Raw genomic sequence first — 25,411 nt, 5'->3', positions numbered from 1 at the left:
ACTGCAGTGGTGCCCCCTCTGCAGCACTGAACACAAGGGCACAGGGTGCTTGGTGCCAGCTGGGTGCCAGTGCCAGTGCCAGGTGATCAGTGCAGTCTCCTCCTGATGATGGGGCTGCAGAGCTGGATGGAGCCATCCCAGCCTTGGGAAGCAGCAGGGAAAAGTCAAGGGAAGATGCTGCTGAGGTCTCCATCCCCTTCTTGTGAACCCCACGGCTGCCCTAGTCCTGGTCCCGGCCAGCCCCTGCTCCCCTGGGGAGAAGCTTCCCTCCTGCTCTGTGGGTTTGTTTGTTTGCTGCCTTTGCTGACTCGGCGCAGCCCTGCTGCCCTCCTGACTCATCCACAGCTCGGGGCACGGCACAGCTCGGGGCATGGCATGGCATGGCCAGATCCTGCACGCTCACCGCTGCTGTGCCAGCCCTGCTGGAGCCCTCCTTGGCAGTGTGGTGAAGCTCCCCCACCCCCATGTTTGCTGGATGCAGAAGTGTTGGCACAGGGCAGGCTGAGGGGCCCATGATGCCCCCTACATGTACCAGGATGGGTGGTGTGGGCATCCTGAGAGCCCCAAAGCCACTGCCTGTGCTCTTGTGAGCCCCCCAAAATATCCTGCAGGATCAGAGCGAGGTTTGGGAGTGGTTTTAGGGTCTGGTTCAGGGGCCAGGGCTACTCCCTGCAGGGTGGTTTCTGCTCACCTCTCCCAGGATCGCCTTCTCTCTCTGCAGCTCCACCAGGCCCAGCACAGCAGCACAGGGGGCCAGGTGGCTACTGCAGCCCACAGCCTGTTCCCCCCCGGCATGGATCCCTCGTTCCGGCAGGCCAAGGCCGGGGGCTTTGTCTCCAGCGCGGAGCTGAGCATGAAGCAGGCGGCGGCCGCTGCTCCGGGACCCGAGGGCCGCTCTCGCTTCCAGAAGGTCTCTCTGGTGTCGCGGCGCCTGGAGAACACGGGGAGCACACGGGGCCGGGAGGGGAGTCCCTCCCGCGTCTCCCTCCTGCTGCAGGCCTGGGAAAGGGAGATCGTGGAGAAGACAGCAACCGGTCCCAGCACACCGACACACCGGGAACGCTGCTCGTCCTCCATCAGCCTCCTCCGGGACTTCACGGTGCACGGCCCCATCTTCGCCCAGGTGTACTCCCCGGCGCAGAAGCCCCGGCGGCAGGATGAGAGGGGGAAGGTGGGGACCGGTGGTGGCACTAATGGTGGTGATGGCAACCCCCCACCGGTGGGCACCTCCCCGGAGATGCCTGTACACAGGGAGAGTTACGTGCATGGCACCCTCCTCCCCACCCGACCCACTGAGCATCCCGCGGTGGGTCCTGGTGAGGGTCGTGGTGCCACCTGCACGGTCAAGCCTGGCTGTGCCCCTGCCCTGCCCAGAGCCAGACACGTCACCGTGCTGCGGACGGGCAGGGACGCAGCTGGGACACAGTCGGGGGTGGTGGAGGGAAGGAAAGCCCAAAATGGGCAGCAGGATGCTGCCAGTGCCACGACGGCCCCAACAAAGCAGGACAGCCATGGGCAGGATGGCACCGAGAGCTCACCGGGCACCTCAGAGGCCGCCGGGCTCGTGGCTGAGGGATGCCCTGGGGACGAACACTCACCGCAAGCCGAAGCTGAGTCGATGAATGCAACTCCATGCGATGGCAACAGGCCTGGGGACCCACAAAGCAGCAGAACCAGCTCCCCGCAGTGCCCCTCAGAGGATGCTGGCAGCCAGGCTGGTCTGGCTGGTGCTGGAGAGGGAGATGTGGCAGATGGGGACGGCACCGCTTCCACCACGCCGCTGAGGGCAGAGAGCCCCCCCGGAACCGGCGGCACCCCTGAAGACCCCTCCTTGGATAAGAGCGATGGTCCAGAGCCTTCATCCACAGCACCAGCACCTCCGAAGGCTGAGGATGAGTTGAAGGAGAGTGAAACGACGGAGGAGCCCCAGGGCACAGCCCAACAACTTGAGAACAGCCCAGAGCCCCCCTGTGAACCTCCAGCCCCTGACCCCGTGGCTGAGAGCCCCCCAGATGCAGCCGAGGAGGATCCTGAGCTGCTGGTGGATATGGAGATCTTCGTGGACACTCTACGCAATATGGAGCCCTCGGAGATGCGGAAAGCACCCAAGACTCCGCGGCAGCCCCGGCCCTCCTCGCTGGGTCGCTGCGCTGCTCTGCCGCCCATCCAGGAGGACCGCGTGGCCCCTCGCGCCCCCATTTCCCTCCCCGAGGCTCTACGTGAGCTGCTGGAGCGGGGCCCGGTGGGGCAGCAGGAGGAGACCCCCGAGGAGGAGATCGAGAACCCCTACCTGAGCCCCGAGGAGCGGGCGCTGGCCGGGTCCCGCCACAGGTGGCCTGGGGACAGCGCGGCCGGAGATGGCCGGGCGGAAGGGAGCTCACTCCTGGGGATACTGGGGCAGGTGGGGGTGGAGGAAAATGCCAAAGCAGTGGCCAGGGGCTTGGCAGACGGCAGTGTGCCCTTCCGAGGGAACGTCCTCAAGGGCATGGCGCTGCTCTCCCACTTCCTGGAGCACCGGTCGGGGGACGAGGGGAAGCCGCACTCCCGGCTGGACGGCAGTGTGCTCTACAGCCGCTTCGTCTGCCCCAGCACTGCCCCCCTCCAGCTGCCCACCCGGGACGGGGCGGGCATGGGCTTGCCCATCCTTGGGGACTACAATGGGCTTGGTCCTGGCGACCAGCCTGGCCCTGAGACGGTCGTACTGGAAGCCCCAAGTCCTGGTTGTGTCACTCCTGTCCCCGAGGAGCCAAACTGCACTGTGGCCCCGTGTCCTGCTGATGTTCTGGTGAGTGAATCCTGCAGCGTGGGCACAGGGAGGTGGCTCTGTCCTTCTGGGCGTGTGGAGAGCCGGTGGGGGCTGAATCCTGGAGTATCCTTGCCTGTTCCCAGCACGTGGCTCTGGCTTCCCATCAGAGGCCATGAAAACCCCTGGTGTAATGGGAGGGTACTGGGATGGGTGACAGGAGAGTACTAAGGTGGGTGATGGATGGTATTGGCATGGGTGATGGAAGGGTACCAGGATGGGTGATGGGAGGGTATTGGGATGAGTGACAGGAGGGTACCAGGTCAAGTGACGGGAGGGAGCCACCATGGCGGATGGGAGGGTCCTGGGGCAGGTGACAGGAGTGTCCCGGGGCAGGCAGGGAGGCTGCTCCCCAGCAGTGCAGGAATGCTCGAGGTGTGGCTGCTCAGGGCAGTGGGAGGGACAGGCAGACGCCAGCCGTGAGGCTGTGGCTGCAGCTCCTTGGGGCTGTGCAGAGATGGATGGTGCAGCTGATGTCCCTCCGTGCTCCTCACACGCCTGTCCCCTCGGGTGTTTTCAGCAGGAGGACAAGGAGGGCGTCGAGAAGATCAACACGAGACCTGGCAAGGTACAGAGAGCATGGTGGGGTCAGGCTGGGCTGGCATGGTGTGGGGCGGGATGGGATAGTAACATCTCTCCTCTATGTCACCCCCTCACAGATCATCCTCTTCTCCGAGGCTGGCTTTGCTGGCCAGAAACGGGAGATCTGGGGGGATGTCCCCGACGCCACATCCTGGGAGCTCTCTCACACTATCTCCATCCGAGTCATCCGAGGCGGGTAGGGAGCAGCGGTGGGGCGAGAACGTGGAGGGAGGTTTCACCCGGGGCTCACGAACTCCCCACGCTGGGCTTGGTGGCCAAATCTCAGCCTGGGGTTGAGGAGTGAGCGTCCTGCCGGTGCTAATTACGGCAGCTGCGATCAGGCACGGCGGTGGCGGCGGCGGCAGGACGTCCCCACCCCTGCTCTGTCCCGGGGCTCCCAACGGCTGCAGGGCTGTGGGGAAAAAGCAGGATTTTTCCCCTCCCCAACTCTGCTGCCACCCCATGCCGACCCCAGGTGGGTGATGTACGAGAGGCCGCGGTTTCACGGGCGCAAGTGCGTGCTGGCAGAGGGGGACGTGGAGATCGACAACCCCTGGGCAGCCTACGGGCTGAGCGGGCAGCCCGCGGGCAGCAGACCCTTCCGCATCGGCTCCTTCAAGAGGGTGGTGCAGGTGAGCGCAGGGACCAACCCCCCCACCCCCTCTCCCCACTCACCCCACACGTCCCAGTGCACCCAGCCCCACCGCCTTGCCCCCCTAGGATTACTGCACCCCCGAGATCAGCCTCTTCACCGGGGAGAATGGCACCGGCGCCAGGCTGCGCTTCACCGGCTCGGCCGAGGACACTCGTGCCCAGGGCCAGGCACTTGCTGCTGCCTCCATCATCGTCCACTCAGGCTTGTGAGTGACACCGTGGGGCTGGGTGGGTGCCAGGAGGGCACCAGCGTGGGCTGGAGGAGGGCATAGAGTCCCCATCCCTGGAGGTGGTCAGGAAAGCTGTGGATGTGGTGCCCTGGGAGGTGGGTTAGTGCCCATGGGGGGTTGGGTTGGTGTTTGGAGTGGATGATCTCAGAGGGCTGTGCCATCCCAAACCATTCTGTGACTCTGTGATTCTGTGATGCTTTCCCCCTCTGCCCCAGGTGGTTGGTTTACTCCAAGCCTTTCTTTGATGACGATCCCTACGTTCTGGAGCCGGGAGGGTACCCCAATTTAAAGGCTTGGGGAGCTAAGGATCCATCCATCTGCTCCATGCACCCCATCAGGCTGGTGAGTGCTGCATTGAGGTTATTGGGGTGCTGAGGCCATACCCAGCCCAGCATCTCCCAGCACTTCCCAGCACTGAGAGGTCAGTGTGGAAATGTGCCAAGCACAGCTCTTGGAAGTGCTCTTGGGGAGAGATCAGTGAAGGCAAACAATAAAATGAGACCCAAAAGAACTTCTGGAGGGAAAATGATCCCTCCCCAAAAAAAGCTCAGGCTTCAAAGGGTGAAATTGGATGTCCCTGTGCTGTACCCTCCTGACACCACGACCTCACTGGGACTCCTTCTCCTTCCAGGGCTGCCCTGTTGTGGAGAGACCTGCAGAGCCACAGGTGAGAGCTGGAGCACTGCCAGGGCAGGCAGAGGGCTGGCATGGCCATGGCACCTTGCTCACCCTGCTGTGTCCCCAGGTGCTGGTCTATGAGGCCACAGGTTTCCAGGGCCGCAGCTTCACCATCAGCCGAGACCTCTACGACCTGAAGGGCTTGGCCGAGGCAACGCTGGCCACGGTGGGCTCCCTGCATGTCCTGGGAGGCTGGTGAGTGGCACGGGATGGGCTGGAGAAGGCTGGGAAGGTGATGGTCAGCCCTGGCTAAAAGCTCAGGGGAGCTGCCCAGGGCTGTGGGATGGCTTTGGGCAGCTTGGGTGGCATGGAGTGGCATGGATAGTGTCCTCGTGTCCTGGCACGTGGAAATCCTCCAGAGACCTCACTGCCCATGTCTGCCTGTGCCACAGCTGGGTTGGCTACGAGAAGGAAGGCTTCCGTGGCCATCAGTACCTGCTGGAGGAAGGGCAATACCAGGACTGGAGGCAGTGGGGTGGCTACAGCGAGGAGCTGATGTCCTTACGGCTGATACGGACGGTGAGGGCAGGGGTGGTGGCATTGCTTGGGGAGCAACCAATGTGGGCAGGGAGAGCCAGCCCCACCCTGGGGCACATCCCCATCCCCCAAAAGGAGCCCTCCTTTCCCCTCTAAACTCATCATGTGCAGAGCTCCTGGTGCTCAGAGCTGCTCCCAGCCTCCCTGGGGTCCCTGAGGCCAGGCAGGACGCTGGATGCGGTGCATGCGGTGAGCACCTGCAGCCCCTTCCCCTCACCGGACCGAGGGGCTGGGGGCTCCTTCTCCCCACAGGACTTCTCTGATCCAGCGCTGGTCCTCTTCGAGGCCATGGACTTCGAGGAGGGGGCGAACGTGGAGCTGAGCGAGGCACTGCCCGACACGCGGCTGGCAGGATACGGCACTGCCACCCACTCCATCCACGTGCTGAGCGGAGTGTGAGTGCGGGCAGGGGTCACGGGGGCGGGCAGGGGAGGCAGGGGCTGAGCCCTCACCCACCTTCTGCCGGCAGGTGGGTGGCCTACGAGGGCACCAACTTCTCCGGCGAGCAGTACGTGCTGGAGAAGGGAGTGTACCGCAGCTGCGAGGACTGGGGCGCCACCGACTGCCGCATCGCCTCGGTGCAGCCTATCCTGCAGGTGAGGGAATCCTGCACACTGCACCCAGCACACCCTGCACCCTGCACCCCCCTGCACCCTGCACCCCCTGCACCCAGACCTCCTGCACCCTGCACCCAGCACCTCCTGCACCCACTCCAAGGGCTGGGGGGGTGCCAGGCATCAGCAAGACATCAACCAGCCCCCCTCTGTCTGTTTCCAGGTCGGGGAACACAACCTCCACTTCGTCTCCAAGGTCAGGGGTGGTGGCTGGGGAGGGGATGTGCCCCCCCAGGGGACACAGAGCCCTGCAGGGTGGGGGCAATGCTTTGCTGCCCTCATCCAGCCCCTCTGCTCCTCCTCCCCAGATCTTGCTCTTCTCAGAACCTGACTTCATGGGGGACCACATTGCCTTCGAGGAGGACCAGCATGTGCTGCCTGACACCTTCATCCCACGCTCCTGCAGAGTCCGTGGGGGCAGGTAGGGTGCCCTGGGGCCTCGCTGCCTGCAGCTGGGGCCAGGAGCAGAGACAGGGGCAGGGGCAGGAATAGGGACAGGGGCATCACCCTGGCTGGCAGCCCCACAAGCATTACCCCTGGGGGGTTTCCCAGGAGGGTCGACAGGTGCTGGTGGGCCAGGGGAGGGATGGATGCCCACCATGATTCCACACTGTACTCCCCCCTGCCAGCTGGATCCTGTGTGATGGGGAGGCCTTCGCGGGGGAGCAGCATGTGCTGTCTGAGGGCGAGTACCCCACGCTCAGTGCCATGGGCTGCCTCTCCTCCACTGCCATCCTCTCCCTGAAGAAGGTCCCAGTGGTGAGTACCAGACCCTTCCTTCCCTTCCCACCAGCACCAGGGAAGAACTGCCCCCAGGAACCTCCTTTTTCCTCTCCTGTGGGTACCCACGGCACTGTCTCTCCAGCCCTGGGTGCACCCATGGGTGCTTGCTCCTTCCACTTGCCCCCCTCACACCTCATCTCTTCCCACCCCACAGTTTTTCTCCGAGCCCTCCATCTTCCTGCACGGCCTGGAGTGCTTTGAAGGGAAGGAGATTGAGCTGAACGCCGAGGTGCGGAGCCTGCAGGCGGAAGGCTTCAACAACCACGTGCTGTCCGTGCGCGTCAAGGGGGGCATGTGAGTGACCCCCACTGCTGCTCGCCCTGCCCTGTGGTGGGGGCCACCTGCTCACCCAGGGGTGACCTAGCCCTGTCCATCCTATCCATCCCATCCCATCCTATTCACCCCATCCCATCCATTCCATCCATTCCATCCCATCCCATCCATCCCATCCCATTACATCCCATCCCATCCTATTACAACCCATCCCATCCCATTCACCCCATCCATCCCATCCCATCCATCCCATCCTATTACAACCCATCCCATCCCATTCACCCCATCCATCCCATCCCATCCATCCCATCCCTCCCCAGCTGGGTGCTGTGTGAGCATAGTGACTTCCGAGGGCGGCAGTGGCTGCTGGACTGCACCGAGATCACCAACTGGCTGACCTACAGCGGCCTCCAGCACGTGGGCTCCCTCTACCCCATCCGCCAGGTGGGTGCTGCCATGGCAGGGGCCCAGGTGCTGGCACCCAGCAGGCTCACCCCTAAAACCCTAGAGCAGGAGGCTCTCATGGAGCAAAAGAGCTGCCAGGGGTCGTGGCCAGGAGGAGGATGTGGCACCAGCCCTGGGCATGACCTGCAGAGCAGCAGCACCCTGCTACCAGCTCTGATCCATGAAAGGTGTCACCAGCCCCCTCCAGATCCCTGTCCCCAACCCTGGGAGTGGCTGCCTTGGGGTGAAACACTCCCCATGTGCAGGCACCTTGTGAAACACGGTGGCATCCCAGTGGGCAGAGCCATGCTTGTGTCCGTGCTGGCTGTCAGACACAGCCCAGAGCCCTAGGGAGAGGCAGGGACCTCCTGGGGGACACAAGGAAAACCCTCTGCACAGCCATCTCAAGGGGCTAGGGTCCTCCTTTCCCAAAGCCACAGGCTGGGTGAGGTCCCTCCTGGACCAGCAGCAGTGTGTAGGGCTGGGAGTGCAGGCAGGAGGGCATCCTGGTGCCAGAGCAGGGGTTTGTGTTCACAGAGAAGGATCTACTTCCGCATCAGGAGCAGGAAGCTGGAGCTCTACCTCTTGGTGCCTGATGATGTGGAGGACATGAAGGCAGGACGGGTGGTGGTCTCCAGCCTGAGCGAGCAGAGCAGCTCCATCTGGTACTACGAGGATGGATTGATCAAAAACCAGGTCAGGGCTCCAGCCAGAGCCTCAGAGGGGACCTAGGGAGCTCTCAGCAGGACTCCTGCTGGGTACTGCCCACCCCAGAGCGAACTTCAGGGTTTATAACAACCTGTCCCAGTTCCTGACCTCAGCCTTGCCCCCAAAGATCAGTTTGATTCTCTGCTCCCCAAGTCTGCCCTGGAGACCTGAAGGCATCTCTGGCTTCCCTGGGGACTTCTTGTCAACCTCATCATCCCCACCCCTCACTCAGGGCTTCCTCTGCTCATCCCATGGCCCAGCCCAGGACCAGCTGCATTTACAGGGAAACCCCTCTGAGCCTCTGTGCTGGGCAGAGGCAATGGTGAGGGGTAGGCTGACATGGGCACCACTGCTGCTTGCAGGTGGCCCCCACCATGAGCCTGCAGGTCATTGGCCCAGCTGGGAAGGGCGCAAAGGCTGTGCTGTGGTCTGAGACCCGGATGCCAAGGCAGACCTGGAGCATCGACTCCCAGGGACGGATCCACAGCCAGATGTTTGAGGACATGATCCTTGATGTAAAGGGTGAGGCCTCAGCTGCAGCACAGGGGCTGCTTTCCAGGGTGTTTGGCTGTGGGTGGGGGCACTCAGCACCACCAGGAGTGCCCTCCTGAACCCCTCCCTTGGCAGGTGGCCGATCCTACGACCGGGACCATGCCATCGTCTGGGACATGACTGAGGAGAGACCCACACAGATCTGGGACATTCAGGTGCTATGAGGGGTTGGCGTGCAGCTCTCATGCCCAGAAGCGCCACAGGGCAGGATGGGGACACCCTGCCAGCACCCCTGCACAGAGGTGGCAGGCTTTGTGCTCCATACACGCTGCACCCCAAGCACCTCTCAGCCCTGGCTCCCATGTGAAGGATGCCCTCCAGCCTCCCCATCACAAGAGGAAGCATCTCACCTCCCTCCTGGGGCGCCCTGTGTGTGGCTCACCAAGGACCCTATGGACACAAGCAGTGTGGGACCCTCCAGAGAGTGACTGAACCCCCTCCCCACCAGCTTGCCACTCTGAATGTATTTATGTGGGTGTGTAAGATACGGTCCTGCTCAGCTGGGCCAGCTCTGTCTGCTCTGAGTGCTTGGTGTCCTTGTCCTTATGGGGAGCCCCCTGCACCTTGATCCCTCCCTAGCCCTGCAGCCAAGGGCCCAATCCTGCACCCAGGACGAGTACCCAGTACCCTCTAATATCTGGACATTGTGATCCTGGGCCAGCTGCGGTAGCTGCCCCTGCTCTAGCAGAGGGGCTGAACTGGATGATCTTCAGAGGTCCCTTCAGACCCCCACACCATGCTGGGCTTCTGTACCCGAGGAGCCACATGCGAGGAGGATTCTGTCTCCCGGTACAACCTCTGCTAGGCTACAGGCACCGTGGGACATCCAAACACACCGGGGCCGCCTCGCTCAGTGTGCAGGGACCGAGCTGAGCTGACAAATCCTCGCCGCGCAGAGACCTCCCCGGGGGCTACGCTGCTGCCTGCTGTCCCTTCGCACGGCCCTGACCGGCAGCAGCGCCCGGCCTCATCCACACTTATATACCCTCTGCCAGGCTGTGACTGGCTAACGGCGGGCAGCATAGCAGCGCCCGATTGGTTAGGAGTTGAAGCCCCTGCCGGGCATGAGGGGTTCGCCGAGCCTGAGGGCGGTGCTGGAGGCCGGGGCCAGAGCCGGGACCAGCACCGGGGCTGTGGGCGCCTTCTGGGCCCTACAAAGCCCCAGTGAAGCGCTTTGGGAGAGCCAGGCCGCAGGGTTCCGGCGGCACCGAGCATTCAAAGCCCCGGGGAAGGTCTCCGTTACCGACTCTTGCCCCTAAAGCCACACAGCGGAGACGGAGCCAGCCAGAGGCCTCGAGCCCAGTGCTTTATTTCTCGGCCTCGCCACAGGCCTGGCTCCTGAGCTGGGCCAGGTTTAGGGTTTGCTTTCCAGGGTGAGGGGAGAGGCAGGGAGGGAGCGACGGCGTTGGCCTGACTGGGCCTCTGTGCTGCGAGGATCCATGGAGGTGCAGGGGATGCCACCCTGGCAGGGGAGACTTCTTGTGGTGTCCTCCTCCGGGTCAGTGGCGCAGGAAGAAAGGCAGAGCCAGCCCCAGGGCGAGGGAGAGCAGGGCTGGGCTGCTGCAGGTGGGGTTCGTGCTGCTTACAGGCACACCTGCAGTCGGGGCAGGGGTGGTCTGCTGGACCTCATCCTGGCCCTTCCCAGTGTCCGCCTGGCCGAGGGACTGGAAAAGAAAAGGAGAGTCAAAGCGCTGCTCCAAAGTGGAGCAGATGGCAGCATGGGGCAGAAATGCCCCTGAGAGCCCTTGCCCGGCAGCCCCGGGGGGCAGAAAGGAGCCAGGACAGCCTGGTGCCCACACTGCCCCTGCCCTGGGGAGGCACAGGTGGGCTGCTCGCCTCTGGCAGGTTCTCTGCACAGCACAGGCAGAAGTCACCCTCGGCATGGGGGTTTTCCCGAGACAGGAAGCCAAGCGAGAGCTGCCTCCTCTCACTGCCTGCCTCTGCGCAGAGGCTTTCAGAAATTTGTTTGGCAAAGCAGAAGCTTGGGGGTGGGGTCTGCCCCTCAAACCGCTGCAAGGGTGGGGCTGGGGACAGGGTGGACCGTGAAGACCTGGGGTGCAGGAGCAGAGCTGGCAAAGGCCCATCCTGGACGGGAGGGGGAGGAGGGACCCCTGTGCCCCCAGCACCGCAGGGTGTCGCAAGCAGAGACATTGCAGCCAGACAGTGAAACACAGAGGGGATAATTGCAGGGCAGTTTCCTTCTGTCTCTAAAGACTGGCACCTTCCAGGGGGAGATGTGGACATCCCTAGTGCCCTGTGCTGGGTCACTGGCATTGGGGCTGGGTGGGATGCCCATGAGCAGGGATCACAGCCACAAGGATCTGCCAACCACCCCCCATGCTGCTTCACACCATCTCTCAGCTCCCTCTGGAGCTGGGACAAGGCCAGGGATTAGGTCCCAACACCCAGCTCTGCCCCTCTCAGTCGCTGTTGTGCTGTTTCGGGCTGGTTTGCCTGGCCACAGAGTGGGACTCCCAAAGCATAACTGCACCTTGGGGAGCCTGCAGCAGGTCACAGCTGCCTGGAGTTTGAGAAATAAGCACAGACAAATCTGGCCCTGTTATCAACGTGCTACACGCACAAAAATCATCCCAACAGCTGCTCCAAATAGCAGCACCCTCCCCCAAAGCACCAGGACCTTCATCCCTCCCACACCACTCCACCCACAACAGAACCAAGGCCACCAGCACAGCACAAGAACCTCCACAGAGCCTCCCTGCAGGAAGGAAAACAACCTCCAGTGGGAAGGGACGAGAGGAAACCAGGCAGCTGTGCACCCACCCAGCATTCCCACAGCTGAGCCCAGCACCTCCAGGGTCCCTGCAGCCATGCTTCGTGTCCCCACACCAGGCATGGGCTGGGACCAGCATGCGAAAGAGGGGCTGCAAGGTGGGGTAGAGAGCTAAGAGTAAAGAAGGTTCTGAATATGAGCAATGGTCTTAAGGAAAGGGAGTTGGTCTCTTCTCCTTACCAACAAGTGATAGGAGGAGAGGAACTGGCCTGAAGTTGCCCCAGAGGAGATTTAGGTTGGATATTAGAAGAAACTTCTTCACTGAAAGGGTTCTCCAAGCCTGGCCTAGGCTGCCCAGGGAGGTGGCTGAATGCCCATCCCTGGAGGTGTCTCAAAGAGGCAGAGATGTGGTGCTGAGGGCCATGGGTTGGCCCCAGCCTTGGTAAAGTTAGAAAATGGTTGGGCTCAATGACCTTGAAGGTCTTTTCCAACCCAAACAAATGATTCTCTGATTCAGTTTGGACCTTACAGGCCACAGCCAGCCATGGCTAAAGTCAAACAACATCAATCAGGTCAAACAAAAAGCCAAAGGCTCCAGTTCCCAGCTCCAGGGTCAGCAGGAATCCTCCCACCAGTGAACCCAACCCTGGCTGCCAACACACCCATGGGGCAGAGGTGGCTGGGACCCCCCCTAGGCTTCCTAGGACCCCATGCTGAGGGATTTGTCTTACCACACAGAGGATGAGCAGGGTGAGCAAGAGGGGCTGCATGGTTGGGGCTCTGCTCTCAGCGTGCCTTAAGACTTCCTCTTCTGCTGGCAGCAAGCACAGCAGGAGGCTTTAAGCAGCTTGATGGCCCTGCCTCACCAATCACACCTCCCTCCCTGCACAGGCCTGAGGAAGTCACTGCTGGTGAGGCAAATTTTGAGGAAGTGGCTGCTGATGCTGTGAGGGAGAAGATGCAAAACACAGCATGGAGGAACTCCAGGTGGGGATGATGCTCTACAGCCCTTCCAGCCTTGTTTTTCCATCACCAGGCACAAGAGCAGCTCCTGCTCTCCCTGTTCCCTGGACAGAGGCAGCAAGCTCCTTGCCCTGCCTTTTCCCACCTCACTAAAGACCCTTCCACACCATACAGCCCTTCCAGCCTCACTCATCCATCACCCAAGCACAGCAGCAGCTCCTCTTCCCTGTCTCCAGCAAAGGCAGCAAGTTCCTTGCCCTGCGTTTTCCCACCTCATGCAGCATGAACCACCCCCAGGCTGAGTTCTGCTTCACACTCTCCACACCCACGAAGGGTTAAAACCCACCACATTCACTGGGAGGGTTTGCAAACCATGGCCAACATTTCAGCAAGGGCACCACAAAACAAACCATCCCTGCAGCTTAGGGCAGAAGCTGGGTCCAAGTCGTTCCTCTGAGTTTCAGTTACACACCTGGGGTAGACTCTTCCAGATAGCGGATCAGGGAAACATTTCCTTCCAGCTCCCCAGGACCTGCCCCCTCACTGCAGATCTGAGCTCCCTCACCCACTCAGCTGCAGCGGCAGGAAACAAGAGAGATCTTGATTATTTTAAAGCCAGGTTGAAAGGGGTGAAGCAACTGAAATGCACAGAGCACACACACCTGCTGTCTGTTTTTGTGGTGGTGAAGTGCATCACAGCACAGCCTGCAGCTGAAGCCTCCTGTGCAGCAAAGCTTCACCACATGTCATTGATTTTTGCACCTCATGGAAGTGTCAAAATGAAAGTGTCTCAGGGACAGCATCCATAAAAGGTGATAAAAATCAGCCTCTGCTCTGCTCCTCTCCAACTGGTGAGGCTGAGCAGTCTGGAGAGCAGAGGAGAGTGTTCATGGTGGGTGGGAGGTACAGGGAAAGAGTCTCTGGATGGCAGCGAGTGCTGAGGGGAATTCAGAGCACCAGTGAGACAAACAGTGAGGGAGAGCATTGCTGAACAACACACAAAAGCAGCAGCTGAGGACATCAGCAGTGTGTGGTGCCTCAGGTCAGGCTGGACCTGCTCCAGCCCCTCAGTGTCCTTCTTGGGGTGCAGAACCCAAAACTCAGCCCAGTATTTGAGATGTGGCCTCACCAAGCCCAGCACAGGGAGATAATCCCTGCCCTGCTCCAGCTGCCCACACCGGGGCTGACCCAGGCCTGGATGCTGGTGGCCTTCTGGGCCACCTCATCTCTAGCCACTGGCGACTAACACGCACAGGTCCTTTTGCAGCCACTCAGCGGCCAGCCTGGAGCGTTCACGGGGCTGTTGTGAGCCGAGGGCAGCCCCGGTTCGTGGCCTCGCTGAACCTCAGACCACCGTCCCGGGCTGTGCGGCCCCGCCGCGGTGCATGCCGGGATCCGTAGTCCTCCGCCTGCCTCGCTCCCCACGTGACCAGGGCCGAGCCAATCAAGTCGCCGCTCGTCGCCATGACAACCCTCCGTAAACAAGATGGCGGCGGCGCGCTGAGCACGGGTGAGTGCTGCGGCAGCACCGGGGGAACCCCCTGCGGTTTGGGACCCTCCCAACACCGCGAGGGACGCCCCCACACACGGCCTTCCCCGCCCCAGCACACGCCGCGGTGCCCTCGGCGCTGCCACCCACGCCGGGTCCCCCGCGGTGCCCACACGCACGCCTGCCCCCGTGCCGGTTAACCGTCGGTACGCGGAGCCCCTTCGCCACCGATCCCTCAAGCAGTTGATGGCTGCCGGCCTTCTGGGGACCCGCACGGCTGTGCAGAGCGGTGACAGGCCGAGAAACAACCCCGGCTCGAAAAAAACTCCCCGAATTTCTTACCTGCTGCTTTTTCTGGCTGGTACCAGTCGCCAGCAGCGCCCGGAGCTGTTGGCCAGTCGCAGCTCACAGCTTCCTGTCGTGTTGGAGTTTCATCAGCTTGCAGCAGGGAAGAATTGATTTCTGTAGCTGCAATGGCACCACAAGCATCACCTGCCCTGGCACAGCAGCCACCACTGTACCTTACCTGAATTTCACTCCCTCTGCTCTCAGACAGCTTCTCCAGATTGTGGCTGGAGGATTTTAGCTGTTACAAGCTGTGGCCAGCATTCTATCCAATTTGCCCACCAAGCAAATCCTCCCAACCTTCATGAACTTGTGCTTTATTTTTGGTATATTATCCCTCCTTACCCCCACTGACAGGGCAGAGCTGCCCAAGCTCATTGCCTCTGTCAGCAAGGTTTTCCTTACCATCCTATTTGTTTTGCAACGATTGCAGCTCTCTCTCCTACATGTCCCAAATCAGATAAGCAACAAAAGATTTCCACATCCTCAGCAAGCCCTAGAGCACAGTAGAACCTCATCTATTTTTACAGTTCCATTTTAGGTCACATCCTACTAGAGCTTAGAGCAAAAACTCCCTTACCACTCTCAGTGAAGTTTGCTGCTTCTCTTCATCCCAGAGTGTTTTTGGGTTTGGTTGAAACAGCTCCACATGACCACCTTCTGCCTCTCTGTGCAGTGCAGAATGCTCTGTCTCAGTCTCCTGGTCTTTTTCTGAGCCCCATTTTGTCTTCAGTCTTCTCAGCTGTTGAGATTTTTACCTTCCCTTGGGGCCTGGCTCTTAAGCAGTGGTTAGTCTGAGGGTGCTTATGGGAGTGAAGGGACTGGGCCACTCTGCCTCCTCCTGCCCTCTTTTTCCCCTCAGCATAACCCCAGTTTGTCTTTACCTGCTTTTGGAGAAGTAAGGGCCAAACCTCTGACCTCTTTTCTTTTTTTCATGCTCTTCTCAGGAGGTGCCAGACTGTCCCCTAGGACAAAGAATCCAGTGCAAGGCAGCCTCCCCTCCTCCTCAGAGGAGAGAAGACTGAAAAAAAACCATGCAGGGTAAGGTTCCTCAATGATCAGGAGATTCTGGGCCATCAGTTTCTCTGTGACACCCTGGGGGACTTTAATACCCCAGGCCAGGGCTAATTCCATCTCCTTAGCAGCCAGGAGCCAAGAGATTCCTACCCAGCACCCCTAAAGGGCTCCCTGATCCTACCTGCTGGATTCTCGTGTGGGGTTCCCTGTGGTGCAGATGAGCCTCCAATACTGATCCCTATTTTAGAAAGGTGCCACCTGTTTGTGCTTCCAGATGCTGCTTGCACTGACACAAGGCCCCTGTCCTTCCTGATGCAAAGAATCACTCTGCTGGAACAGAAAATAGAGGAACAAGCACAAGAAATCCAAGGGAAGGTAAAGCCCCTGGGCCCTGCTGAACCTGGGGTGTGTCCTGCTCTGATGGTTGAAGCCACAACAGTGTTAACATCTGCTCAGACCTAATTTGGGCCAAACCAAATTGATCTGTAGCCTGCTCTGTTCATTAAACAAAGCCTTTTCCAAACAACAGAGCAATTTTATCAGCCCTTGGGGTGGGAAACTGGAGGAGGCCCTGCTGGGACTTCTTCAAGCCAAGAATCTCAGCACCTTCTCACTGATCACTTTGGCTTCAGACCTTTCTTCTCCTTTTCTGCATTAACAGCTGCTCCCACAGCAGAGTTATCCTGGAGCAGACCTCTTTGATTATTGCAGCTTAGAATAAATCAAAAATCCTCTTTTTCATTCCAAAAGGAGGCTGCAGAGATGCTGGGTTTGGTTCCAGCCCATGAGCTGTGCCTGAGCAGGAAGCATGAGGGCAGGAGTCCTTGTGCCTGCCTACAGCTCTTGTGCAGGTGGAGGAGGGGGAAAGAGAGGTCAGCATGTCCCTCACCTGTTCTTGGAGCAGGTTATTTATATCCCACCCCTCATTTGAGTCTAATTAAAGTATTTTTGAGGTGATTCAGCCTTCCTGTCCCTTATTTTGTCTGAGTGGAGCAAGAGTATGTGCACCACTGACCCACCTAGTCAGGGCTAATTGTGCAAACTGGGCCTCAGGGTCCTGAAGGCCAAGGAACTAAACCAGGTCACTGTTTGTTCTTGTCCTGAAGGACAGGAGAATTGCTGAACTTGAAGAGAAGATGAAGGCTCTCCAGAAAGAAGGTAAAAAGTTGTTCTGCCTTTGGCACTTTGCTGTGGGAGTGCTACAGAGCTCCTGCTACTCAAACAGAGCAAGCTTGGGGAGCTCCCCTCTGAGCTGTTCTTGCCTTGAAGACCCAAGAGCCTCTCAGGTGAGGGGGATCAGTTACACCCCTGTGGTGCTGTTGGCCAAAGCAGATCCACACTTCAGACTTGCATCTCTTCCTCAGCTTTTCTGATGCAGTGAGAAAGCCCCAGCAATTTCCTGACCTACTTTCTGTGGGTTACTGTCTCCATGAGCACAGAACAACCACACAGCTACCTGAGGGTGGTCAGGAAAAAAAGCCCAAAGAGGTAAATACTGCAGAGTTCAAACAGGCTGGAAAAAACCCAGAGCTGCTCACAGCTAAGAGAAAACAAAACTCTGCTGGGAGCCCTGAACAGCTCCACAGGTTCAGGCTCCTTGCCCTGTGAGGCAAGCTCTGAACTGAACCCAGCTTTGAGTGAATCACCAAAGGGTTTCCCTCCTGCTCAGTTCCTTGGAATCCAGCAGCTCTCCAGCTGAGCCCAGACATGTTTCCTACCATGGCTTAGCAGCATAAAGCTGTGGGAAGTGCTGCCTTTCCTGAGCAGAGAACAAGAAGATGCCTGTCAAACCACACAGCTCAGGCCTGGCTCTAGCCTAGGGCTTTGGATCCAGCTGTATTGGGCACCTGCTGCTTGCTTTAAGATGCTCCTCAAGACTCAGCCAAGCAATTCCCACCTCAGGTGCAAGCAACACTGCTCACACCAGCTTCCTGCAGCATAAACCTGCACTGCTGCCCTTCACAGCTCCCTCTTAGTCTGTCAGCAGGGACCAGTGTGCAGAGCCCCTGCACCGCAGGGACTTGAGCTGGGACAGGCAGGTGCTGCCTCTGTGCCATGGGCTGGCTCTAGCTCTTCTTTTAAGGCTGTGCATAAAAACCCCCACACCAAGTCTTCCCTTTCAGATGCTCCCAACTCATCCACAGCAGAGGAACTGGAAATGAGATGCCTTCAGCTGCAGAGCCAGGTCTGGGAGATGGAGGTGAGCCACCTGCATCTTCAGCTGGAGTTCCTTGCAGTCTCAGGCTGCTTGGTCTTTGCCACTTTGATCCTCACAGAGCTTCAGCTCAGCCTCTGAAAAGGAAGAGCAGGCTGGGTGTGAGCCACAGGGCAGCAGGGGATGAAGTACACAAATATTGATGCCTCCTCCAAGACTCTTCCTGTTGATTTCTAGACTCATCTTGGGGGAATCACTGTTTCACCATCAATACTTTCAGGTTCCCTTTTGCTCACTACAAGTAGAGCTGCTACAAACTACCCTGCCAGGGAGCTTGTCTGGCTGCCAGGGCCAAAGAGCCTCCAGACAAACTTTCTCTTTCACCTCCCCTTCTGCTCCTCACAGTCACAGCTGAGCACTCTTCCATGTGTGGGTGTCTGCAGCTCTGCAGCTCTGACCTGTGCACTCTCCTGACAGTGCTTTCTGAAGGACTACGGCCTGGTCTGGGTGGGAGAGGGACACAAAGAGCTGGAAGATGCAGAATCAGGCAAGGGTGAAGGAGAGCTGCCAGCAAGGAGCTGCTGGAAGCCAGGTAAGGCACCAACATCCTGCTGAAGCAGCTGTCCCAGCTCCTGCTGCATGCTTACAGAAGGAATGCCCAGCATCAAAGACACAGGATTTGGGCCTTTGGAGTTTGTGATCCTGTGCTGAGGTCATCACAGGGGCAGAGTCATGGAGCAGTTTAACAGGAGCTAAGCCAGGCAGAGGGTTGGGGTTTTCCACACCTGCCTTGTCTAAAGGAAGAGGGCAGAACCTGCTGGCCCAGCTAGCTGGAGGACACCCTCAGAGCAGCTGCTTCCTGAGGAGCTCACAGACCCTGGAGGTCTGAAGCTTGATTGCTCCAACAGCCTTGACCTAAGATGGGTGGAAAATGGCTCCAGCTGCTCTGTGCTCACAGGGGCTGCAGTGTCTGGGGCCATCACTGAGCACTTCTTGCCTTTCCTCCCAGCCACCACCTGAGGGCTTTAACTGAGACCTGCTTGTGCTGTCTGGGGTCCCAGCACACTTGCACTGGCTCCTTGGGAAGGAGAAAAGAGAGAGAGGGGGCAGGGTAATACTTGTGCTACTGCTTCCTAGCCAGTGTGCAAGCATCAGCCAAGGCATCCTTCCTCTCCACATGCAGCAGGGGAGAAGATGAGGGAAGCAGCAGAATTAATTTTCATTGGTATCAGCTCAGCCTTTTAAGGATAGTTCCTCCCCCCTGCTTTCCTTCTTTATCACATCTCAAAAAACAGAACAGAAAAACCCCAAAGGCTTTGCCTCTGCCTCCTTCACTTTCATTTCCTCTTCTGATTGCAGTATTTTTGTGTCCCATCTCAACTCTGACTGCTTCCTCCTGCCACCCTCCTCCAGCACCCAGATCAACATCCACAGCAGTGGCCCAGCAAGAGGCAGCAGCAGGCAGCCAGCAGCAGGCAGGCAGCTGTGCTTACCCTGGCACCTCTTCAACAAGCCTGCCCTGCTCCATTTATCCAACCCAGCTGGTTAATCCCTGACTCTGTGCATTTTACAGCACCACATTAAGGGCTAACAACAGTCCTGAAATCACAGCTCAAGGCAAGGAGCGGAGTGGGGTCAGTAGGGAAGGGTGACAAAGCTGGTGAAGGGTCTGCAGGTCAGGTGAGGAGCAGCTGAGGGACCTGGGGTGGCTTGGTCTGGAGAAAAGGAGGCTGATGGGAGACCTTCTGGCTTTCTACCGCTCAATGAAAGGAGGCTGGAGCCAGCAAGGGGTTGATCTCTTCTCCCAAGGAACAAGAGACAGGACAAGAGGAAATGCCTCAAGTTGCACCTGAGAAGGTCTAGGTTGAGTGTTAGGAGAAACTTCTTCACTGAAAGGATTCTCAAACACAGGAACCACCCCAGGGAGGTGGCTGAGTCACCATCCCTGGAGGTATTTCAAAGAGGCAGAGCTGTGGTGCTGAGGGCCAGGGGCTAGCTCCAGCCTTGGCTGAGTTAGAGCACGGTTGGAGTGGAGGATCTTAAAGGTCTTTTCCAAGCACAACTCTTGTCTGGTTCTAAAGGGCTGCATCTGCAGCTGGCTCTGGATTTCTAGCTTGCAGCCAGAGGGCTGCTGCCCTGCCCTGCGGTTTCACACACACCCAGTGACCAGCACCCCCTGTTGCACCACACTGTGCAGAAGAGCAAAAGGCAAAGGGTGGAGAGGCAGCACAGCCCCAAAATATCAAATGCACCTCAAAGTCACCCAGAGAGGGAAAAGCTGCTCAGCTGGCAGCCCCTTGCCCCTGTAACTCTGACCCTCTGCCACAGGTGAAGCTGTTGTCTCCCAGCACCAGATTGATTTTGACTTGATCCTGGCAAAGGTGAAGGATCTGAACCTGCTGGCTGGAGAGGGCATGGCTCACATCCAGCTCACAGCTGGGGGAGCTCAGCTGAGGCAGCCAGAAGCCCTCTCTCTGACTCTGTACCAAAATGGGATGGTGCTGGCAGAGAGACCCTTTCAGCCCTACCAGGACCCAGCCACACAGGTAGGGAAAGGGCTGGGGAGGAGCTGGGCTTGGTGCCACCCTCCTCTGGCATCCAGAGGAAAGGGAAGGAAAGGGAAAGGGCAGGTGTGGGAACAGGGCTTGAGAGCTCCTAGCAAGGAGCAGCTGCTGAGACCTCCAGCTCCTCACAGAATCAATGTTAGGGGTGGGAAGGGAACTCTGAAGGTCCAACGAGGGTCACCTCAAGCAGATCACACAGGAACACATCCAGGCAGGCCTTGAACGTCTCCAGTCAAGGAGCCTCCAGCACCTCTCTGGGCAGCCTGCTCCAGGGCTCTGCCACCCACAAAGCAAAGAAGTTCCTGCTCCTGTTTAGATCACAAAGTCACAGACTGGTTTGGGTTGGGAAGGACCTTTAAAGGTCATTTAGTCCAACCCCTCTGCAAGGACATCTTCAAACTAGAGCAGGTTGCTCAGAGTCCCAAACAACCTGACCTGGGATGGTTCCTGTGTTCAAGTTTATGCCCATTAAAGCCTTGGGTGGCTGTGGGTAGTGATTGTTAGAGCTGAAGATTCTGGATCTTTGCTGCAGGCTTTTCTGCACAGCAGTAACCACAGCTAGGAGCAACCCCAAAGAACAGAGCAATCCTGAGACCCACAGGCTGAGGTATGACCTCCTGCTCTCCCTCTTTCAGCAATGCCTGCAGGATATCATAGATGGATATTTCCCCTCAGAGCTGCAGCTGCACTACCCAGATGACATCCCCCTGCAGGTGAGCAGAGCAGAGCCTCAGCCATGGCATCCCCCTGCAGGGCAGCAGTGCAGAGCCTCAGCCATGGCATCCCCCTGCAGGGCAGCAGTGCAGAGCCTCAGCCATGGCATCCCCCTGCAGGGCAGCAGTGCAGAGCCTCAGCCATGGCATCCCCCTGCAGGGCAGCAGTGCAGAGCCTCAGCCATGGCATCCCCCTGCAGGGCAGCAGTGCAGAGCCTCAGCCATGGCATCCCCCTGCAGGGCAGCAGTGCAGAGCCTCAGCCATGGCATCCCCCTGCAGGTGAGCAGAGCAGAGCCTCAGCCATGGCATCCCCCTGCAGGGCAGCAGTGCAGAGCCTCAGCCATGGCATCCCCCTGCAGTGGAGCAGTGCAGAGCCTCAGCCATGGCATCCCCCTGCAGGGGGCTGTGGCTCTCCATAATCCATGGCCACAAGGCAAGCCTCAGGCCAGCCCAGCAAGCTGGAGTAAACACAGCCCCTGTGGTGTGGACACCAGTGTGAAAGGAACTGGAGTGGGACCCAGGCAGAGCCTGCTCAGCTCTCTGCACTGCTGGGGCCTCAGGGTGGCTCTTCTAGCTTGTTGGAGCCACCTGCCAGCCCCCACTCTGCAGCTGCCTTCTGCCAGGTCCCTCTCTACCCTCCACCTGCAGCTTTCACATCATTTTCCACCCAGACAACATTCTCAGGTGTGGAAGCAGACTCTGAGGAAAGGGGAGGTCCAAGCACATTTCTTACAGCTCCTGGAAAGCAGCAGCCTGCTGAGACAGATGAACAACTCCCCTGTGCTCTAGAAGGGACATCCTGGGGACCTGTTGGTTCTGCCAGGATTGGCTTTGTTAGAGAGCTGGAAGTGCACTGCCTGGGGCTTGGGGAGCTGGGGCAGCTCCCAGGGAAGCAGCTCTCGTGCTTTGCTTTGGGGGTTACAACTCTTGCTTGTCTTTGCTGTGGTTCTTTGTGCTCCAGTACTTGTGCAGCAGTCAGATTTGCTTCTGCCAGTTGGCTTTACCCCACAGGTCACTGACAGAAGGGCTGTGGTATTCCAGGAGAGAGACCCTGCAGGGAGGTTTCCTGGCCCTGGCCGAGTGGCTGGCCAGTCCAGACCCAGTGAGGTGCAGGGAACCACTGAGACCCCAGGTAAATCCCTAAACCTCCTCCAAAATCACAGCCAGCTCCCAAAGAGGAGAATCCAAACCTTACCAGGGTGGTCCAGCTGGTAGGAGGGGAATGTGTAGGATCTCAGCAAGGAAGGGAACACTTCTGGGTCAGAGCCCTGTGCTTGCAGTGCCAGTGTTGCTTCAGGAGCTGGCAGCCAGCCAGGCTCCTCTCACCACTAAATCCTCCTAAAGAATGAGACAGGGCAATAAAAGAGCAGGAAATCAGCAGGTTCCCAAAACCACATCTGCCCTCTGCCTTTCTGAAAGGCCAAAGCTCCTTCCAGCTCCACCTTTAGCAGCACCAAACACACCCTCACGAGGTGAGAGCTCTCCCAAGCCTCACCATGGGTTCAGTTTTTCCTGCTCCCAGCAGAGCTAAGGAGGTTTGTGCCTGCTGCATGTCACAGCTGTGTGCTCAGCAGTTGCTCTCTGCTGCTGACAATGAAACCTTTACTGGGGCAGAAAGTGGGAGAGGCTTCAGCTGGGCAGACCAAGAGCTGAAGCAGGTCAGAGCTCTCCCTCTTGGCTGTTGCATTCTTACTTCATAGAATAGTTTGGGTTGGAAAGGACCTTAAAGATCATCTAGTTCCTACCCTCTGTCATAGGCAGGGTCACCTCCTACCAGCCAGCTTGCTCAAGGCCCCATCCAGGCTGGCTTTGAACACTTCCGGGCTTGGAGCCTCCACAGCTTCTCTGGGCAACCTGTTCCAGTGCCTCACCACCCTCCTGGGGAAGAATTTCTTCCTAATGTCTCATCTCAATCCAGCTGCTGCCAGTCTGAAGCCATTATCCCCACCCTGTCACTCCGAGCCTTTGTACAAAGCTCCTCCCCAGCTCTCCTGTAGCCCATTTCAGACACTGGAAGGCTGCTCTAAGGTCTCCCAGAGCCTCTAGGGTTTCATCCAGGCTGAACAGCCCCAACCCTCTCAGCCTGTTTCCATAGGAGGTGCACCGAGGGGCCCAGATCAGCCTTTTCTAGGGGAACATCATTTACAGCATGTCTTACATGGTCACACCTCCCCTCTGCTCTGGCAGGTCCCAAGCTCTCCTTGGAGCAGTTTCTCAACAAGCTTCCCAATCCCTCAGCACATGGAGGAGAAGCCATCAGTGCCCAAGACTCAGCCAGAGCTATGCAGCAGGTAGGAACAGACCCCCCCCAGACACCCACAGGAGGAGGCCAGCAGGGATTGCCTGGGCTCAGCACCCTGCACACCACTGGAACCTCCTTTTCAGGCCTCCCTCAGCTCTGCACAGCTTCCTCTTCCTCCCAGAAAGGCTCTGGCAGAGCACACGTGGCACTTTGGCACCTGCCTCTGGGTTTTCCTGGCACTGGCTGCTCTCTGTGCAGAGCAGGCAGTGCTGACAGCTTACCTGGTTTGGTTTCAGGGCTCTGGTGGAGTGCAGAGCAGCAAAGAGAACCTACTGAAGGCACCCAGGCTGTCTGTCCTGGAGAGGTATGGGCACAGCCCCTCCATGCCTGCCCTGTCAGGCTCTTCTCTTCCTCCTGTTTCATCACTGAGAGGTCATTTCAGAGGCTTCAGTTGAGGAATGAAGTGGACTTTGCCCTTTTATCTTATACCTTAGAGATAATTAGGACAACCAAAAAAGGCAAGTCTGGTCTTTTGGGAAGTCCTGGAAGTCCTGAAGAACCTGCCCAGCTGTTATGTCTCTAACAAAAGCTTCTGTTGTTCAAAATCTTACTTATTGCTGTCAAATACTTCCCCTGAGAGTTTGAAACCATCTAAAAAAAAAAAAAAAAAACAACAAAAAAAAAACCCTGTTTGTGGTCATGTTAAATGGGAGAATTCCACCAGGAAACTGATACCTGGTGGGGAGGTCACACTGCCAGCACTTTTCCACTCCTAGGTTCCTGGCAGGAAAGGCAAATAACTGATGAGCAAAAAAAAAAGGCAACAAGCAGATTATTTTTAGTCAAAAAAAAAAAAATTAGGACAAAGTACTTATCAGACAGCCCTGATCTAAAATGAAGCTAAAAAAGGGCAGCAAGTCTCTTTCCAAGGCATCTCTAAGCAGGGAAAGCACAAAGCAGCAGCTTGGGCTGTGGGCTGCTCTCTCGCCCACACTCAGATGGAGCTTTGCTCACCTCAGGGCATTTCCAAAGGGCAAACAGAGCCCTGAGAGCTCTCAGGCTCTACCCCCAGCAGAGCCCTCACTCCTCAGCTGACACAGGTGTCTAACCCCCAGGTTGAAGAAGGCTGAAGCTGCTGGCCCTGCTGTCTGCAGCCTGCGTGTCAAGTCGGAGAGCAGGAAGCAGACCCAGGTCCTGCAGATGCTGCCCACAGACACCATCGGGGACCTGCGCCGGCACCTCGCACGCACCAGGTAGGCCCAGGGAAGCTTCTGGGCTGCTGCTGAAGGCCCTGGAGCTCATCAACCAGCCTGAGCCGGGCAGGGCTGAGGGTTAGTCCAGCTCCAGGAGCTGCTCCTCCCCCAGAGATGCTTCCCGAGCAGTGCTGCCAGGGTGACCTTTAGCTCAGAGCATTTCACGCCCACCTTTACCACAAAGCTGACTCAGCAGCACAGGGAAACCTCTTCTGGCCTCTCAGAACTGCCACTGAAGCAGGTCCAGCACTGCCTTTGCCTCCTTCCAGCTCCTCAGCACCACTCACTTGACCAGTGCCACCATTCTCAAGGTGTTGGTGCAACCTGGAAGCTGAGCTGCAGCCTCCAGCTTGGCTGCAGACCATCCTTAGCTCAGCTCTGTGCCCCAACACATTTAATGCTGCCCAGGGGCTCACACATCCCTCTGGGGACAGTTCCAGGTGGCTGAGGGGACTCTTTTGCTCTCCCCTCTTCCCACTCTTGTTATGAGCTGCAGGCCTGGCCTCAGGCTGAGCCCATGAGAAGCTCATTGCAGCTGCGATGTGAGAGCTTCCTATCCCACTGCAGCTGTGCAGCCTGGAACAGCCACTCTGCTCCTGGCTGCTTGCACTTTGGGTGGGAAGCTTTTTTTTAGTGCTCAGCACATGCTTGTGAAACTCTCCTGCTGCTCTTGCATAACCACAGCTGGATCAGCCAGAGCAGCCCAGACAAACCTTGGGGGATCCTGTGTTTAGGAAAGTTTGGGCTGTTCTTTCCTAGGGGTGGAGACTGACTCCTATGAGATCATCAGCACCTTTCCCCAGAGGGTGGATGTGGACAACTCCAGGAGCCTGCAGGAATATGGCCTGACCCCCAGTGCCTCCTTGCTGCTGCGGAGGAGAGACCCTTCCCCACGAGAGGGGAAGGGGCTGCACACAGCTTAACAGCAAGAGCTGCTCCCCCCCAGGCCCTGCAGGAAGGAGCTGCCTCACACCCTCAGCTGGGTTACAGCCTCCCCCCTGGCTGGGCAAAGCACAGAGTGGGAGTCCTACCAGTTTTGGTTTCATTGTGCTGTGACCTGGGATGGAGAGAAGAGCTTGG

At 58.5% G+C, this 25,411-nt stretch overlaps 2 protein-coding genes across 2 annotated transcripts; both read left to right on the top strand.

The window, feature by feature from the left end:
* Nucleotides 1–793: 793 nt before the first annotated feature.
* On the top strand, nt 794–9,022 carry CRYBG2 (crystallin beta-gamma domain containing 2). The gene is made up of 19 exons (XM_054395160.1): nt 794–2,785; nt 3,327–3,371; nt 3,463–3,581; nt 3,861–4,017; nt 4,106–4,245; nt 4,485–4,611; nt 4,901–4,936; nt 5,015–5,142; nt 5,340–5,466; nt 5,737–5,879; nt 5,954–6,080; nt 6,262–6,294; nt 6,407–6,519; nt 6,728–6,857; nt 7,036–7,175; nt 7,475–7,598; nt 8,136–8,294; nt 8,669–8,828; nt 8,934–9,022. The coding sequence occupies exons 1-19, from the start codon at nt 794–796 to the stop codon at nt 9,020–9,022; spliced, it is 4,089 nt and encodes a 1,362-aa protein (XP_054251135.1).
* Nucleotides 9,023–14,287: 5,265 nt separating this feature from the next.
* Nucleotides 14,288–25,254, top strand: UBXN11 (UBX domain protein 11). Its single transcript, XM_054395206.1, is given in 13 exon segments — nt 14,288–14,438; nt 15,678–15,778; nt 16,510–16,561; nt 17,527–17,603; nt 18,036–18,150; nt 19,887–20,104; nt 20,758–20,835; nt 21,848–21,968; nt 23,024–23,127; nt 23,375–23,442; nt 24,194–24,331; nt 25,091–25,099; nt 25,101–25,254. Coding segments are annotated over 13 exon segments (1,386 nt in total).
* The last annotated feature ends 157 nt before the right edge of the window (nt 25,255–25,411 follow it).

Source organism: Indicator indicator, chromosome 33 (assembly GCF_027791375.1).
Source record: "Indicator indicator isolate 239-I01 chromosome 33, UM_Iind_1.1, whole genome shotgun sequence".
Lineage (NCBI taxonomy): Eukaryota > Metazoa > Chordata > Aves > Piciformes > Indicatoridae > Indicator > Indicator indicator.
The sequence above is the reverse complement of the archived record's forward strand: the minus strand, read 5'-3'. Positions and strand labels throughout refer to the sequence as shown.